The sequence below is a fragment of the Felis catus genome, chromosome B4 (assembly GCF_018350175.1).
Source record: "Felis catus isolate Fca126 chromosome B4, F.catus_Fca126_mat1.0, whole genome shotgun sequence".
In the NCBI taxonomy this organism is placed as follows: domain Eukaryota; kingdom Metazoa; phylum Chordata; class Mammalia; order Carnivora; family Felidae; genus Felis; species Felis catus.
This window is the reverse complement of record NC_058374.1, coordinates 24720660-24737557: the sequence shown is the minus strand read 5'-3', so window position 1 is coordinate 24737557 and position 16898 is coordinate 24720660. Positions and strand designations below refer to the sequence as shown.

General features: G+C 42.5%; 1 protein-coding gene across 1 annotated transcript in view; it reads right to left on the bottom strand.

Annotated features, from left to right (window-relative positions):
* GAD2 (glutamate decarboxylase 2) overlaps nucleotides 1-16898 on the bottom strand; it is an 88715-nt gene that overhangs the window by 19895 nt on the left and 51922 nt on the right. The window contains exons 9-13 of the mRNA XM_003988173.6: nucleotides 16153-16207; nucleotides 14419-14535; nucleotides 12347-12411; nucleotides 6149-6227; nucleotides 5-154 (exon numbers count right to left, since the gene is read on the bottom strand). Of these exons, the coding sequence (XP_003988222.1) occupies nucleotides 5-154; nucleotides 6149-6227; nucleotides 12347-12411; nucleotides 14419-14535; nucleotides 16153-16207 (466 nt within the window). The remainder of the gene's footprint in view (nucleotides 1-4; nucleotides 155-6148; nucleotides 6228-12346; nucleotides 12412-14418; nucleotides 14536-16152; nucleotides 16208-16898) is intronic.

The following is a 16898-nucleotide window of genomic DNA, read 5'->3' as shown; positions in this document are numbered from 1 at the left end:
TCACCTTTGCCCTCCACATTAGCCATAATTTAAAAACATCGACATGGCGTCCACACTGTAAGGCCTTGTCTCCAGTGTCGTAGGACAGGTCGTAGTGTTTATCTTGCTGGAAAAGGTAGGAAGCATGCATCTGGTTGCAACTCTGCATCAACCCCTAGAAGAGAAGGGAAAATTTAGGAAACTCTACTGACTTGGTCAGGTATTCCATCAGAATTATATTGTGGTGAAAAGTATTAAGAAAAAAATTTGCAGAAGATGGCAGCGTAGGAGGACGCTGGGCTCACCGCGTCCTGTTGATCACGCAGATTCCACCTACACCGGCCTAAATAACCCAGAAAACCGCCAGAAGACTCGCAGAACGATTCTCTGGACGCAGACAAGAGGCCCACGGAAGAGGGTAGGAAGGGCGGAGAGGCGGTGCATGCTCCACGGACTGGCGGGAGGGAGCCAGAGCAGAGGGGCCGCCCGCCGGTCAAGCAGAGCCCCCGAGTTTGGCTTGCAAAAGCGGAGGGGCCGGATGGAGTGTGTTCCGACAGCAAGCCGGACTTAACATCTGGGAGGTTATAAGTTAACAGCTCTGCTCGGAAAGCAGGAAGGCTGGAGGACAACGGAGGGAAAGTTGTTGAGCCCCAATGACAGAACTCAGCTTGGCGGGGAACAAAGGCGCTCGCCAGCGCCATCTCCCTCACCCATCCCCAAGCCAAAATCCCAAAGGGAACTTGCTTGCACCTCGCAAACACCCAACGCTGTGCTTCTGCAGATCCATCCCTCTGGCGGCGGGTCTGACTCCCTCCTGGTGCCGCAGGGACCCTCCGGAAGCGGATCACGGAAGGAGAAGCGAGCTGAGCCTGCCCCTCCCGCCCCTGTGCACCTTGCTGATCCACCCCAGCTAATAGGCCAGATCCCCAGCACCACAAGCCTGGCAGTGTGCAAGTAGCCCAGACGGGCCACCCCACCCCACAGTGAATCCCGCCCCTAGGAGAGGGAAAGAGAAGGCACACACCAGTCTGACTGTGGCCCCAGCGGTGGGCTAGGGGCAGACATCAGGTCTGACTGTGGCCCCGCCCATCAACACAAGTTATTCAAAACAGCACAGGGGAAGTGCCCCGCAGTTCCACACTACTCCAGGGACTATCCAAAATGACGAAATGGAAGAATTCCACTCAAAAGAATCTCCAGGAAATAACGACAGCTAATGAACTGATCAAAAAGGATTTAAACAATATAATAGAAAGTGAATTTAGAATAATAGTCATAAAATTAATCGCGGGGCTTGAAAACAGTATAGAGGACAGCAGAGAATCTATTGCTACAGAGATCAAGGGACTAAGGAACAGTCAGGAGGAGCTAAAAAATGCTATAAATGAACTACAAAATAAAATGGAGACAACCACAGCTTGGATTGAAGAGGCAGAGGAGAGAATAGGTGAACTGGAAGATAAAATTATGGAAAAAGAGGAAGCTGAGAAAAAGAGAGATAAAAAATCCAGGAGTATGAGGGGAAAATTAGAGAACTAAGTGATGCACTAAAGAGAAATAATCTACGCATATTTGGTATTCCAGAGGAGGAAGAGAGAGGGAAAGGTGCTGAAGGTGTACTTGAAGAAATAATAGCTGAGAACTTCCCTGATCTGGGGAAGGAAAAAGGCATTGAAATCCAAGAGGCACAGAGAACTCCCTTCAGACGTAACTTGAATCGATCTTCTGCACGACATATCATAGTGAAACTAGCAAAACACAAGGATAAAGAGAAAATTCTGAAAGCAGCTAGGGATAAACGTGCTCTAACATATAAAGGGAGACCGATAAGACTTGTGACAGATCTCTCTACTGAAACCTGGCAGGCCAGAAAGGAATGGCAGGAGATCTTCAATGTGATCAACAGAAAAAAGATGCAGCCGAGAATCCTTTATCCAGCAAGTCTGTCATTTAGAATAGAAGGAGAGATAAAGGTCTTCCCAAACAAACAGAAACTGAAGGAATTCGTCACCACTAAACCAGCCCTACAAGAGATCCTAAGGGGGATCCTGTGAGACAAAGTACCAGAGACAAACAAACAGAAACTGAAGGAATTCGTCACCACTAAACCAGCCCTACAAGAGATCCTAAGGGGGATCCTGTGAGACAAAGTACCAGAGACATCGCTACAAGCATGAAACCTACGGACATCACAATGACTCTAAACCCATATCTTTCTATAATAACACTGAACGTATATGGACTAAATGTGCCAACCAAAAGACATAGGGTATCAGAATGGATAAAAAAACAAGACCCATCTATTTGCTGTCTACAAGAGACTCATTTTAGACCTGAGAACACCTTCAGATTGAAAGTGAGGGGATGGATAACTATTTATCATGCTACTGGAAGTCAAAAGAAAGCTGGAGTAGCCATACTTATATCAGACAAACTAGACTTTAAAGGCTGTAACAAGAGATGAAGAAGGGCATTATATAATAAGCACAGGGTCTATCCATCAGGAAGAGCTAACAATTATAAATGTCTATGTGCTGAATACGGGAGCCCCCAAATATATAAAACAACTACTCACAAACATAAGCAACCTTATTGATAAGAATGTGGTAATTGCAGGAGACTTTAAGAAAAAAAAATTGCAAGGGACACTTAATTTCCTGGAGAAAGAAAGCAATAAGAATCAAATTTTTTAGATGGGGCCAATATCCAGACAGGATGAGCTGTTGGGATAGGTAAACCCTGTGGGATAAATGGCTCAGGGTCAAATGTAACTTCAGGTTAACAACAGTGAAATATATGCTTTTACTCTCCTTTTTACAAGAATGCATTTATTCAAAAACAATCATAATCAGAGTATAATGTTCATTCTTTGAGGAATATCCTGATGTTTTGGTTTTATTGTAATTAAAATACTTTAGAAACTTTTGTTTTGTAAAATACTAATAGTGTGATTATTCTAGTGTTTCATTTACACTTAGTTCAGGTACTTTATCATCTGGCTGTTACAGTTTGAATTCTCTTTGGAAGTCATAGCTTTTAAGATAGCTTATTGTTATTTTATATGCTGAAATCTAAAAAAATAAAGACATCATTATTCTGAGATGTCTTAAATAACCAATCTTTGAAATTCTATATTCCCCTCTCAAGAGTGGTTAGAGCTTCAGTACTGTATTTTTAAAAAATGTTCATTCATATATTTTGTATTCATGCAAGAGAGAATGGGAGTAAGAGGGGGACGGGGGTAGGGGCAGAGAGAGAGGGAGAGAGAGAATCCCAAGTAGGCTCCACACTCAGCTTAGAGCTTGATATGGGGCACAGTCTCATGAACTGTGAGATCATGACCTGAGCTGAAATCAAGAGTGGTACACTTAACTGCCTGAGCCACCCAGATGCCCCGAGGTCATATGTTTTGAAAGGACCACTAGAAGCTGGTCCTCTCTACCCACTGTTCCACACTTTGGGGTGGTCTCCCTTAGGACTGGTACACCTTTTTGTGAGCTTGCATGCCGAGTTTCTGTGACCATGAAACAAAATGGAGTCACCTGTTGCAACTTTCAATTTTATTGGCCTTCAAGTGAATTTTCTTTTTCAAATCCAATGTCATTTTACCACTCTATTACAATTATTTAATTTCCCTCACTCTCAAAAGAATAACAATGAATTTCACTGCAAAAGGAGCCCGAACTATAGGGTTGAGACCAGTTTTATTGCCTACCATCTGGTCTTTCAGGGTCTCCTTACAATTTTAGTTGCATTACATTTTGTGTTAGTTTGGATAAATTCTTTTTTTAAAGAACTCTCACTTCTAACTTTAACTAGATGATCACATTTTAGTCTTTTCTTTACTTGCCATGAGTCACAAGAGAAAAAAATGCCAAACGTTCTGTAAAAACACAATTGTACTGTAGATAATGAAAGAGTCAGAGGCTTCCTGTGGTTCGTGACAAATTAAAACGTGGTGGGGTTTCTGGTGAGGAGACCAGAAGTGCTGCTTTAGTCAGAGAGCATGATTCATTCACTGTTCTTTGGAATAGTTCAGTCACTTTGCCACCCATGTTCCATACTAAACTTCTGGTGCTGAGGCTAATTATCATTGGCAATGAAATATCCCATTGTAACTACCACAAGCAATAGAGTATAAAAATGCAGTAATGGAGTGCCGGTACTTGGGATTCTCTCTCTCTCTCTCTCTCTCTCTCTCTCTCTCTCTCTCTCTCTCTCTCTCTCCCTGTCTCCTTCCCTCCCTCCTCCCCCTCTCAAAATAAATAAATAAACATTAAAAGAAACCAAAACACATGACCTCTTAAAGGTTGGCCAGCACCAGTCTCATTGCACAAAGGGATAAGTAAACGTGACGTTTTTCACATAAAGGGCCTTGATAATATCCTGATTCCAAGCCATTAAAAAGTTATAGACCATTATGTTGTAAACTGTATTAAGTAGGCTCCACACCCAGCGTGGAGCCCAACATGGGGCTTGAACTCAGGACCCTGAGATCAAGACCTGAGCTGAGATCAAGAGTCAATGCTTAACCAACTGAGCCACCCAGTCACCTCTGTTACAAACAATTTTAAATATAGCAACAGTAATAGTTGCTGTGCTATAAAATAGTTGTAAAAGAAATTCCCATGGTCAAATAAATTTAGGAAACTCTACCTGATAAATTCCTTCTTTAAAGATATTTGCAATATATATCCGCCTATGAAAGGCTCTGGTATGCCCTGAAGTAATAAATCTTGCTTTTAACTCTTCAATTTAAAATATCCCAAGTTTTTAAAATCTTTTTTATTTTTATTTAAATTTTAATTTAATGTTTATTTATTTTTGAGAGAAAGAGAGAGAGAGAGAGAGAATATGAGCAAGGGAGGGTCAGAGAGAGAGGGAGACACAGAATCTAAAGCACACTGCAGGCTCTGACTTGTCAACACAGAGCCTGATGCGGGGCTCAAACTCATAAACGGTGAGATCATGACCTGAGTTGAAGTCAGACGCTTAACCAACTGAGTCACCCAGGCACCCCTAAAATATCCCAAGTTTTGTGAGCCCAGAACTCTCTTATCACAGAATACTTAATACGGTCTTATACAATGACCTTATTCCTTATATCTCAATAAGGAACATGCTGTCAGAGCATCATAAACTCTTGGATTTGGAAGGGATCCTAGGGGTTTTATTCTGTTCTTTTTCAATAAAGGAATCTTTTCTCTCCCTTTACTAATAAGTGTCTGTCCAATCTCCAGTCACTTACCCCCGGTGGTGAATTTATTCCTATGCAAAGCATGCACTACCTCGGAGAAAGCTTAATTTTTAGAAAAGCTTTCCTTTTATTGACCAGAAGTCAGAACTTCAATCATGGAATATTCTGATTGTGCCATCAAATCATTCCATCCAGTGCTACAGACCCAGTTCCCTGAAGAAACCGAATCTCTTCCACTTGAGTCATTTAAACTGTGAAGGATGCCATCTTCTCAGTCTTTGAAGTTTCTTTTTCTTTTTAGATTAAACATCCTTGCTTATTTCAACCACATCTGTCACAGGTTCACCAATTGTTGCCCACCATTCAAACCCTAGCTTGGTGGGGTCCCATACGCAATTTGGCACTGACCTAAGCAAATGGCTTCAGGCATGGTTTATCTAGAGGACAGTGGGAGACTACCACCTTCCTCATCCTGGAACTCTACTTCTTTTTTTTTTTTAACATTTCATTTAATTTGTTTTTTAAATTTACATCCAAGTTAGTTAGCATATAGTGCAACAATGATTTCCTTAATGCCCTTTACCCATTTAGCCCATCCCTCCCCACAACCCCTTCACTAACCTTCTGTTTGTGTGACTCCACTTCTTTTAGACCCATTACTTTTTTTTGAATGCTAAGTTTCTCTTGATGCATTGTTGACCCTGCCAAGTACAACCTAACATTCTATGCCTTTTTTCACAAGTACAACTTAGCCATGTATGAAACATACCTGTCTGGTAGACTCAAACTATGACCGTCCTATACTTGGACGTAAGAGGACCTCATAATCATCCTTGTTAACAATTTGCCCTTTTTGGAGATGGCTCGCTGTTCCAGGCTGTCAAATCATCCTGTATTCTGATTCTGTTACTACACACATTTATTCTACTGAACTCCATGGATGGACTGGGCCATGAGTCAGGGAAGACATACCTCTTCTCTAACCAGGAGAGCAGAGCACTGTAAGGGGACGCCCATCATCTTGTGTGGGTTCCATGTCACAGAGTTGGCCCTAAAGGAAAGAAATGAAGTTAAGAGGGTGGCACCCATGGCAGACTCAGACTACAAGGTCCTGTGCTGGGACAACAGAGCTTCAGTGTTCTTAGCACTGTTTCTCAGACTCCCAGATGACACTAACTTTACAAAACAAGAAGTGGGCTCTTAAATCTACAACCTTTTCTTTGTCTACAAAGAGAATAGGCGAGGGTCGGCATCTTCACGCGGTGCCCCCTTAGCTTCCATGCAGGAATTCAGCCAGCCTCCCTGTGGTCCCCTTTGAGGGACTGGGATCATCCAGTCCAGGGTTCTGCCTTTGGCCATCAAGGAGCAGAGCACCATGCAGGTGAAGGGCTGTCCTTGTGTGCCTCCATTGTTCATGTTTCTGGCACTATCACAGTGGCTCATTTCACTGCTTAATTTTGTTCTCACTCAGCTTCTCCTTCTTCCTCTTCAATTGATCATGACGTTTCTCCCAAGTTTCCTTTCACAACAGCTTCTAGCTCATCCATTTCCATCTCTTCTCTAACCCACAGACATCCTTCTGGACCACAGGTGGGATATGCTATAGCCCCTACAGCAGTTTTCAATCTATTTTGTCCTGACACACTTGAGAAATACAATGCTCTCCCATCAGCGATTGCCAGGTATTTATGCTCTCTGAAAAGTCTAAAGCATAGTTCTGGGTCAGATGATGATAATAATGATAATAAATAATAATAATAATGCCCTCAAGGGTGAGCCCAGGCCACGTGTTCAGTCTTGTGTTCTTTCGCTTTTCCATACCCATTTTCATCACAACGGACTATTTTATTTTCATTCTCAGAAAACTCTATACTCACACTCCTGGGTCTCCTTAATACCATTTCCTCTTTCTGGAATGTCATCTCTCTTTGCTTCACTTGGTTAAATCTTACTTATTCTCTAAGGCTCAGATCAAGTGTTATTATCTCTGCAGCCTTCTTCAAGCTCATTCAACTTCTCTCCCTCACACTCTCTGGACTACTCAATTAGCTCCTCCCCCAGCTCCAGGGAAAGCAGCAGTTCCCTCCATGAATGAGTTCCCATTGCAAGGTGAGCCTCTGTGCATGTCTTCCGAGAGCCTGAGGGATCCTTGGGGCGGAGAATCATGAGTGTGACCCCAGTATGAAGAGACTCACAGCAGGAGGGAAAGGAGAACAGCCATGGCAGCTGCCTCCGGAGTGTGGGAAATTACTTCCCCTCCTCTGAGGGAACAAAATACTTGGGTTCACCCTCCTCTCAGCTCTCAAGGTGCAAGAACACTGGGAAGAAATGAGAAGCTGGGACAGTCTCATTCGTTTACCTGATGAATGGTGGGCGTCAGCCGGCCAGTCGGAGAACGCCTACTGGCCTGGGGATCTCATCTGAATCAGTGAATAGGCCCAGCTCATCTTCTGATACATGGTAAACATTAAATAAGGTTGGCTTTTGCTATCAGTTTCAATTCTATCATTTCCACGCTTGGTGACATGAAGCATATATATATACTGCTTCTATAATATTCTACAGCTATATGACTAATCCTGATGAAACTCAGCTTTGTTAATAACGACACCTGATGGAGAAGACAATAGCTGTTCTCCATTTCTCTGACTGGAGGTGTTTGTTTCTATGCAGTGGCCAACTTGTCTTTTTAGAGTAGAAGCTGCTGAGGTTCACAACTGCCTGTCACTGAGTCTCCTGTCCTGCCTCTCTCTCAGCGGGGCTGCCTCACAAACATGGCAAAAAGCTGCACACAGTGATTCAGTGATGTGCCGTTAGTTTATTTGAGAAATGTTGGCAATTTATGAAAAACAGCCTCAGGTTCATTTCAAAGTGTTCGCTGTGAGACTCAGTTATGTGGCTTCTGTGATTTACTTTAAGTTAGAAAAAATGAATCCCTTAGGGCTGTCTTAAGACATATCCTTGTGCCCTCATTTGCGCCTCAAACTCAGAAGACCCCACACGAACTCATTAACTTACCCCCTCCTCATCCTTCTAGATCTATCCTTTCTTGTGTGTTCTGTGCCTCAGTGCCTCACACTGTCTTCCTCCCACACAACCAGCTCTCAAACCTCAGTGTTTTAGTATCATTTTCTTTTTCCTGCTCTCATGACATCACCCCTTGCAGCTTTATTTAAATAATAGTGATAATAATAATAATCTCTGTATAAGGTGTTTTATTCTTTAGTCCTTGGTGCTAGATTTTGTTGTAATTTTTAAGGAAGATGTTTCAAGATGTCAGCTTGGTCAAAGATATCTACAAAAAAAATGTCCCCCATACCTTTTGACATATTATGCAAGACTGTCAAATCTGCCAAGGTGGAAAGTCTCTAGAATTTCTTAAAGTATTGGAAAGTAAGGCAAAAGAAAGTATTACGTACAGCTAGTGTTTAAGCGTTCTGTAATGTACAATGCTCTTCGTGTAATTAGAGTGATATATATATATATATATATATATCACACTGTAATTAGAGTGTGATATATATATATCACACTGTAATTACACATATATATGTATACACACACACACACACAATGTTTCAGAAGCAAGGGAGGTAAACAGAAGTCCTTGTTCTTTAAATTACACTTGGTCCTGGGATGCTTGGGTGGCTCAGTCGGTTAAGTATCTGACTCTTAATCTCAGGTTAGGTCACGATCTCACAGTTTGTGAGTTCAAGCCCTGCATCTGGCTCTGTGCCGATGGCACAGGGCCTGCTTAGGGTTCTGTCTCCCCCTCTTTCTTTGCCCCTCTCCTACTTGCTCTCGAAAGAAAGAAAGAAAGAAAGAAAGAAAGAAGGAAGGAAAAAGAAAGTTTAAGGAAATAAGAACCAAAAACTTAAAGAAAAAAATCACACTTGGTCCCATAGACGAGCAAGCCTCTGTCAATAGTTTGTCCTTTTTGGTGGAAGCGACACTCCTGGGTTCATCCCATTTCCCTCCCTGCTGCTACTGCCCCAGTTTGCACCCTTAGCTTCTCTCACCTCCGCTACCACTTCTCACCTGGACATTCCCAAAAGCTCAATGGTTTCCATCTCCTCCCGAATCCAGAGCTGTCTTTCCAAACGGCAGGTGAGGTAATCCGCCTCGTCTCCTCAAACCCCTCCATGGGTTTCATTTTTGAAAGCCACAGTAGGGGCTTTCATTTTTGTGCCCCCAACCTTTGAAATCCAAGGCTCTCCATGTGAAATAGTGGCTCCTACAGCAGTGATTCTCAGCTCGGGGATTTCTGTTGATCCTGACATGGCCCAGGAGGCAAGTTCTCCACCAAGACTCCCTGGGCAGGACTTGTGGACACTCCACGAGCTTACTAGTCACTTCCATGAGTCCGTCTAAGGCTCCAACCAAACTTATCTGGACTTTCTCCAAGGACTCTTTCCAACCTCCATGTCCTAGCTAGCTCTTCACCTTGAATGCCCTTCTTCCACTTCCATCTCATGAAGCGCCAATGCCCACCCCTGTGTGAAGCCTTCCTTTAATAACCCTGTTGAGTAGGAATCATTCCTTTCTCTGTGCTTGCCAAGCAGCTCGCTTGTCTGTCTCTTGAGCCTTTACTTCCTCTGCCTTGAATTTTAATCCATTATTGACTGTCACTCTTCCCTACTAGATTCTAAACCCTTTGAAAACAGGCTTCACACCACGTTGGTCTTTGTTCTCTCGCTGTGCCTTGCATATGGCAGAGGTTTAGTAGCTACTGAATTGAGTTTCTAAATAGCTCTCAGGGCAGGGGTGAGGGCAATAATTGGTAATATGGTAGAAGGCATACCAGGACCTCCAGCTGGGCTGGAAAACCTGGAGAGTGGGACACCACAAAGGGTTATCACAGGTAAGCAGCAACCTGCTGTGGGGAGGGATTAAAGGAGTCAGTTTACATCACACAGAAGCATACTTTGGAGTATTAGTGCTTTTGGCAAGTCCTCTCAGCTATGACATCTCTAGAAAATTTGACAGTGTTAGCGAGGAAGAAGGTTGCTTTCTGAGAATTTGGTAGGCACTCCAAGGGAAGCCAGGCAGGCTCTGGTTACACGTGCCATTTTGTTATAAGGATGTCATAGGGGACCCTGTGACCACTGGGGAACCTCTTGATCTGGGGACAAGAATTGTCCATGGATTTCCTCCACTTTAGAGTGAATCTTTGAGAAAATGTATACTTCCAAGTGTGGCAAATTTCTTTCTTCAACTTAGGCCCATACACATTATGCCCAGGGCTTTCCACTGGCCCTACAACCTTATGTGCCAAAGATAGTGTGCCTTTTGCTAATAAGTCAGCAAGATGGATGCTCTCAGGTAGACAGGTGGCAGTCCCTCATTTTTTGGGACTTCATATTTCGCTATCCCACTTAGTAGATTTAGGTATAATACCGTTTCAAGAACTATGGCCATTGGAACAGACTCTATGTTCCACAGTGAATGTTCTAAGCTTTGCTCTCAAATAATAGTCTTTAGTACAAAAGTGTGTGGGTGTTTATTTTTCCCAGGTTCAGGGTAAGTAATTTAGTGAGCTTTTAAGTCATCACTGGCGGAGGACGCTCCGTGACTCTCAGCACTTGGAGTCCCAGGTGTATTAAAGGTACAATAATAGATGCTTACTTTTTGTGCTAGAGAGAAAGAAACTCAAAGAAGAGAGAAGTACTGTGTACAGGCCACATCTTTCAAAAGCACGAGAATTTTGTTCTTGTTCTGATCATCTGAGCAGGCACCTTCCAAGCTGTTCTTTTCTTTTTGTTTTTTTTTTTGCATTGTCTCTCCCTGCTTAGTGCATTGCCTCCTCCTTACGCGTCTGGTTTCATTCAGATCTTCACGGGGAAAAAAGAAATTGGGCATGGGAGAAGCACCTGAGGACTAGAGGCAGAGGCCAAGACCGGCTCACTCCGGGAGGGGGCTATGCCTGCGTTCAGCCTCCCACACCTAAATGGGTACCAGCGATCAGTGAGCATAAGCAGTTCTACAGTTGGGCACTGACCCCAGCCAGCAGACTCAGGGACAGCTATCCCGCTGACCTGAGCCTCAGCTGGTCTATCTCGAGTCTTCCATGAATCAGGCAGTGTGCCCCTGACTCTGCCTTGGTACCCCCCACCCCTCTTTCTACATTCACAGCCTCTCTGTGTGTGAATGGGCCTGGGTATTGCAGAGCATGCCTCACGCATTCATTCTGGTCTGGCTGCCTGCACGACCAGTGCTGACAGATGCTCCCACACTCCACTGGCCTCTCTCCTCGTCCCAGAACAGAAGTTGTGCCAAGACATCTAGGGGCACAGCCAGTGGGAAGCTCTTCCTGGGCAGCATCTGGCTACCTGGCAGGGCTTGGGGGGCACTTGGCCTCGGATGAACTCAGGCTCTCTCAGCTGCCTGAGTGTCAGAGCTAACCATTGCTGTTGACCTGCCATGGTGTAATGGGAGAACTGGGAACGTTGAGCTTCCTTTGCACATGGTCAGCAAAGCCTGGGGCTGATTTTGCATTCTATAATTTTTTTTCCTTTCTCTTCAGACTTGCATATGTTTTATGCTAATCAAATATAACCTCTTTTGCTTTTCTCAACCATCTACTGCTTAGTCTTTGGGGAAAAAAGAAAAGGTACCCTGCTGCATCAATCAGAACTATGTAAAAAAAAAATTATCATGGAATTATAACCATGAGATGATGTTATCACAAGTATGTCTTGCTTTCAGTGGGCTGTATCAAACCCCAGACCCATGCTTGCAACACTAATAAACTATAAGGGTGCAAATTTACTTATTGGTTTCCTTAAGGCGGTCAATATTATCCTTTTATGGAGCATGAAATCTACAGATCCTCTCCCTGGAAAACTATGACCTGCTAAGAGGTTTTAAAGAACTTTGGTAGTTGGTTCAGAGATTCTAGGAAGGTCATTCCTGAGTCCTCTGGCCAACCACGGACTGCAGTTAGGAATCTCTATTGGAGAAACATTCTGCTTGGGCCACTTGATATGGGAATTTGATTTCTTTTTGTTGTTTACACATAATACACATGTGTCAATGACCACACAGACAAGGCACACAAACACTGCACAGAATGGGCTCACCTGTATTCTAAGAGTTCTTAGAAATTGTGTGTAATTTGCTTTTATATTTAGCTTTCATGCTTTACGTAGTTAACAAGAAAAATGGGCATACCTCTCCACGCCGCTCAGTTTCCACTTGTGTTTCCGGGACATCAGTAATCCCCCACCCCAAGCTGCCTGCAAAAGGAAGATCATACAAGGAAAAAGGTAGTGGGTTTTCATTGCCTAGATTTCTAAAGTTTGGTGTCTTTCAGAACAGTGAAAGTCTTGTGGGGTGAAAGTGATCTCTTCAACCCCAGGCAATTTAGGGGATTGGTCACCTTATTCTGGTACTAGACTTGCAAAGCTTAAATTGGGGGCTGTTCTAAGGTTTTAGGTTCCACACTACATTTATACAACTGGAAGGAGACAAATTGGGGGGCACATTTTTTCTGTCTGCATGAGAAAAAAGATCCTTTCCCCAACTTATCACCACCACTCATAGTGCTAATGAAACTCAGGATCTCAAAATGAGAAACCCTATTGTCTCCCCAGTTGGCATTACAGAGGATGAGCTAGGTACCCATTAGGCTGCCTCTGAGTTGTAAGGAAAACTCCTTTGATGAGTCTGGATAATTCCAGAGGAAATAAGGAGCTTCATGATCCTATTTTACTAATGTGTACTTTTGGATAAGATAATTTCTCTACCCAAAAAAGAAAGAAAGAAACAAGCAGGAAGAATGTGTACCAGTCAATTCCCTGAGCGATAGGAACATGCTTTTTAAAAATTTGTACTCAAGTTTGAAGATTTGAATTAGTGTACTGATGTAGTGATCTCTTTTTAAAAAATGTCAAGATGGAGATTCATCGGAAAATGTTGACATTCTTTGTGGGTAAAAATAATCCTGGGATAATTTTAAGGAAAAAAAACCCCACCTGTTAGGGTATAATTGCTTTATTTACTTATTTTTTAGTTTGTTATAATTTCAGGTTGAAAAATTATCCAATTTTCCAAATGGATACTATTTTAAGAATTTCTCTAATCTAATTATAAAAGTATAAACATTTAAGATAATACGAGTAACTGCTAAACTTGATAGGTTTCAAAGAAAGCAAATACGATTGGTTAAGAAATCTCTCTATTTTAAGTAGAAATCCTGGAGGGGAGACAGCAGCATCTGCTATTTTAGGACACAAAGACATTGTTATTTTTAATGTTGTCAGGTTAATCCTCTTCCTGAATCAGCTAGCAAGGTTTAACAGGCTCTCCAGTTCTGAGACCCAGGTCATAATGCTACTGGAATTCTTCAACCTTTTCTTAGTGTCTTCATTTCTAAAACGGATGGGGTCATTGGTAGCCTAAGAAACAACTCACACTGTGAATCAGGGAAGGAAAAGAAGACTGATACCCGCCATGCAGGATAACACTGGGATAGTGGAAATTTACCTGGCTCAGCCTTAGTTAGTAATAATGATTAGTAACAAACATTTTGCAGGTAACAGCTGATCTTTGAGCCAGACTTTGATTTACAGCGGTTGAAGTTTAAATCTTTTCATTTTGTCCATGGAAAACTTGACGTTTTTTCATTTGAAAATGTTTTGGTGGGCACATCTTCATTTTAGTGTGCCCAGGCCTGGAGTCAAAACATTTCAAATATGAAGTATCTTCTTAAGTGACCCAGCTAAGAAATTGGAAATTGGCGTCCCATATCTCCTAGCAAGCTGTCAAGTCTGCTTTCCTCTCCAAATATACAAATACCTGACTTGAGTTTGAGATTTTACCCTTTGGGTTTCCCATGGAAACATAACTCCTTTATGCCTTTTTGATCATTCTCACAGGGAAGTACAATCTGCATGTGTGTGACTGTGTATGTACGTATGTAGGCTGCATTCCTCCATGGATGTTATGGGCCAATGAACCGAGAGCTAAGTGCTCAGCTTGGATACTGGTCATAGAAATGAGAATATTATCATGTTGGGAACATTAACGCATCATCAGCCTCCAACTTCCTCTAGTCAACATTGTGTGCTGTGTGAGTTGTGTGCTGCTTTGTCTCTGCAATCTTAAAATCTTAAATATCCCTAGTCTAAAAAGAAGCTCCCAAAGGAAAAAAAAAAAGAGAGAAAAGACAGACTTCATTCCACGAGCCCCAAATGAATAAACATGCAAGGGCATTTTAGTGGCAGTTCCTATGGGATACTCACATCCACATGCATCCAGATCTTGTACTTTTTGCAAATGTCAGCGACCGCCAAGAGGGGGTCAAATGCTCCATACACAGTGGTCCCAGCTGTGGCACTCACAAGGAAAGGAACAAATCCCTATGCAAACGAGAAAGCCCCAAATAAGGTCAAATAGGGCTTTGAGAATTTTTTCAAACAGCTGATGAAAACAGTAGAAATTCTCCCCCATCATCTGCAGTTTTGGAACCATCAGCAGGATCATCGACACCCTGGAGCCTGGAAGGACGTTCACTCTCCAGGATCTGAGTTCTCCAGGCCATTCTCTTGGACCTGTCAGTCTTATGAGAACAGACACTCTGGTTCTCAGAAGAGGCTGCACTGGACCCATAGGCGAGGAAGCTTTGTGGTGCCCACAAGCCATTTATTTATTCCAGGTAGATTTCCTCCCCCTCCCCCCCCCCCCACCTTGGCCCACTCTTCGGTCTTCCTTTTCTGTAACAGTCCTTTAGAGTGAGCAGACAAAAGAACAAAGAGAAGGAAATCTGACCGGCCCATTATTCCTAGTTGGAAAATCCTCAGATATAAATGTATTTGGTGTCTTGGGCGGGATGGGTTCGTGTGAGACTATATAATAAGCCATGACTCTTATCCATCTAAGCAGTCCTCTGGCCCTGGCTAAGTGAAAATTGCTGGAAGAAGGTAGAAGAATGTCTCAAACGGTGTGAACATAGCGGGAGATGTGACAGGATGTTACAGAGTCTGTCTTTAGGTGGCAGCAAAGGTTTAATCTTATGGTTTGTGCTAACAGGAGTAGTTCTACTTCAGAAACAAGGGGAACCTTCTGGCCACTCACTGTGTAGGAAATAAAAAAGGCATATGAAGAGGAATAATTTTTCCTGAGTTGATAATAATAAAATGTATGTTTTCTGTTGAACTAGGAACTGTAGGTTATATCCACTAAAAGTTACATTTAGGGGTGCCTGGGTGGCTAGGTCGGTTGAGCATCCAGCTCTTGATTTTGGTTCAGGTCATGATCCCAGAGATGTAGGATTGAGCCCCATGTCAGGCTCTGTGCTGAGCATGGAACCTGTTCAAGATTCTCTCTCTCCCTCTCCCTCTGCCCCTCCCCTCCTCATGCTCTCACTCTCTCTCTCAAAAAAAAAAAAAAAAAAAAAAAAAGAAAAGAAAAAAAGAAAAAAAAGTTACATTTAAGGGAGTTCTACAAACAAGCTCTCTGGTTTGCAAACCATCCAGAGATGTAAATGACTTTCTAGGTCTCCAGAACTTGCTCCTTCTAAGACTTCTAAATTGTTTCCTAAAAAATAAGATGCTTAGAGAGCCAATCGTATCCGTATTTGTAGGCAGGAAAAATGGGCCCCTTTCAAATACCCATACAACGGTAACTCATGCTGTGTTAACATTGTGATGTTTTCCACTTGTGAAAATGATCTTTCAAATGTATGTCTGTTTAATGTCAACCCTCAGCACAGAGAAAGACAAATGCTTTAGAAATTCTTACAGCATCACTATGTGCATTACCACAGTGTATATTATTTAAAGAGCAACTTAGACCTTTCCAAAGCAGAGTCTACAACTCAGAGACAAACAGTGATTGGAAGCAAAATCCCACATTCTCAGTAAGGCTTGGAGGTTGAGAATTGAGTCCTCTTTTTAAAACAAAGCCACAGTGTGTTCTCCACTGGATGAAAACAGAAATATGTACCCTTGGTTTGTTAACTCTCTACAAAAACTTACTTTCTGTTTGGCTTCAAGGATCCTTCTTTCAAGATCAGATGGGATCATTTTCCCTCTGAAAGGAAAAATAAATACATTGTAGGTTTGCTTCAAATACGTTACTTTGTTGCCCTTACAAGCAGCCACATCAGGGTAAAAAGTTCAACCCTAAACTGTTGATAAAAATGATCTGTTAAGACAACTCTGTGGCTATTTCCAGGCAGAAAGGCATTTCCTCCCTGATGATGCAGGACTGTGATTTCTGACACATTTAGGAGAGTCCTGACCACATGTCCCTCCACTCTGCACAGAACGTGCTTTTTAGGCCATCCTCTTAACTCAGCTGAAACAAGCCTGTTTCGATGCAAGACAGTTGGCAATGAAAAGAGAGTGCAGAAAAAAGATTTGCATTCCCAGTCTTTAAATGAATGGAGCTGCAATTTCGTATATAGATGACATGCCAAGAAGAGAAAATCCATTATGAAACAACTGAATGAAAATATTAAGAAAGCTACCTAATTACGTGCTGAAAGCCTAAAGCAAGCCAAGAAAACATGGGCTCAAATTTCAAACGTTTAGATAACGTGGGCTCTGGAAAAAGAAACATCCTTTCATCCCTGAAATGTTTCTTTCCTAAAATAAAAACAAAGATAGTGCTTTGCTAATTATAAAACTCCATCATTATGGGAGGCGTCTTGGGGGGCTCAGTTTGTTGAGTGTCCAACTCTTAGTTTTGGTTCAGGCCATGATCTCATGGTTCATGAGTT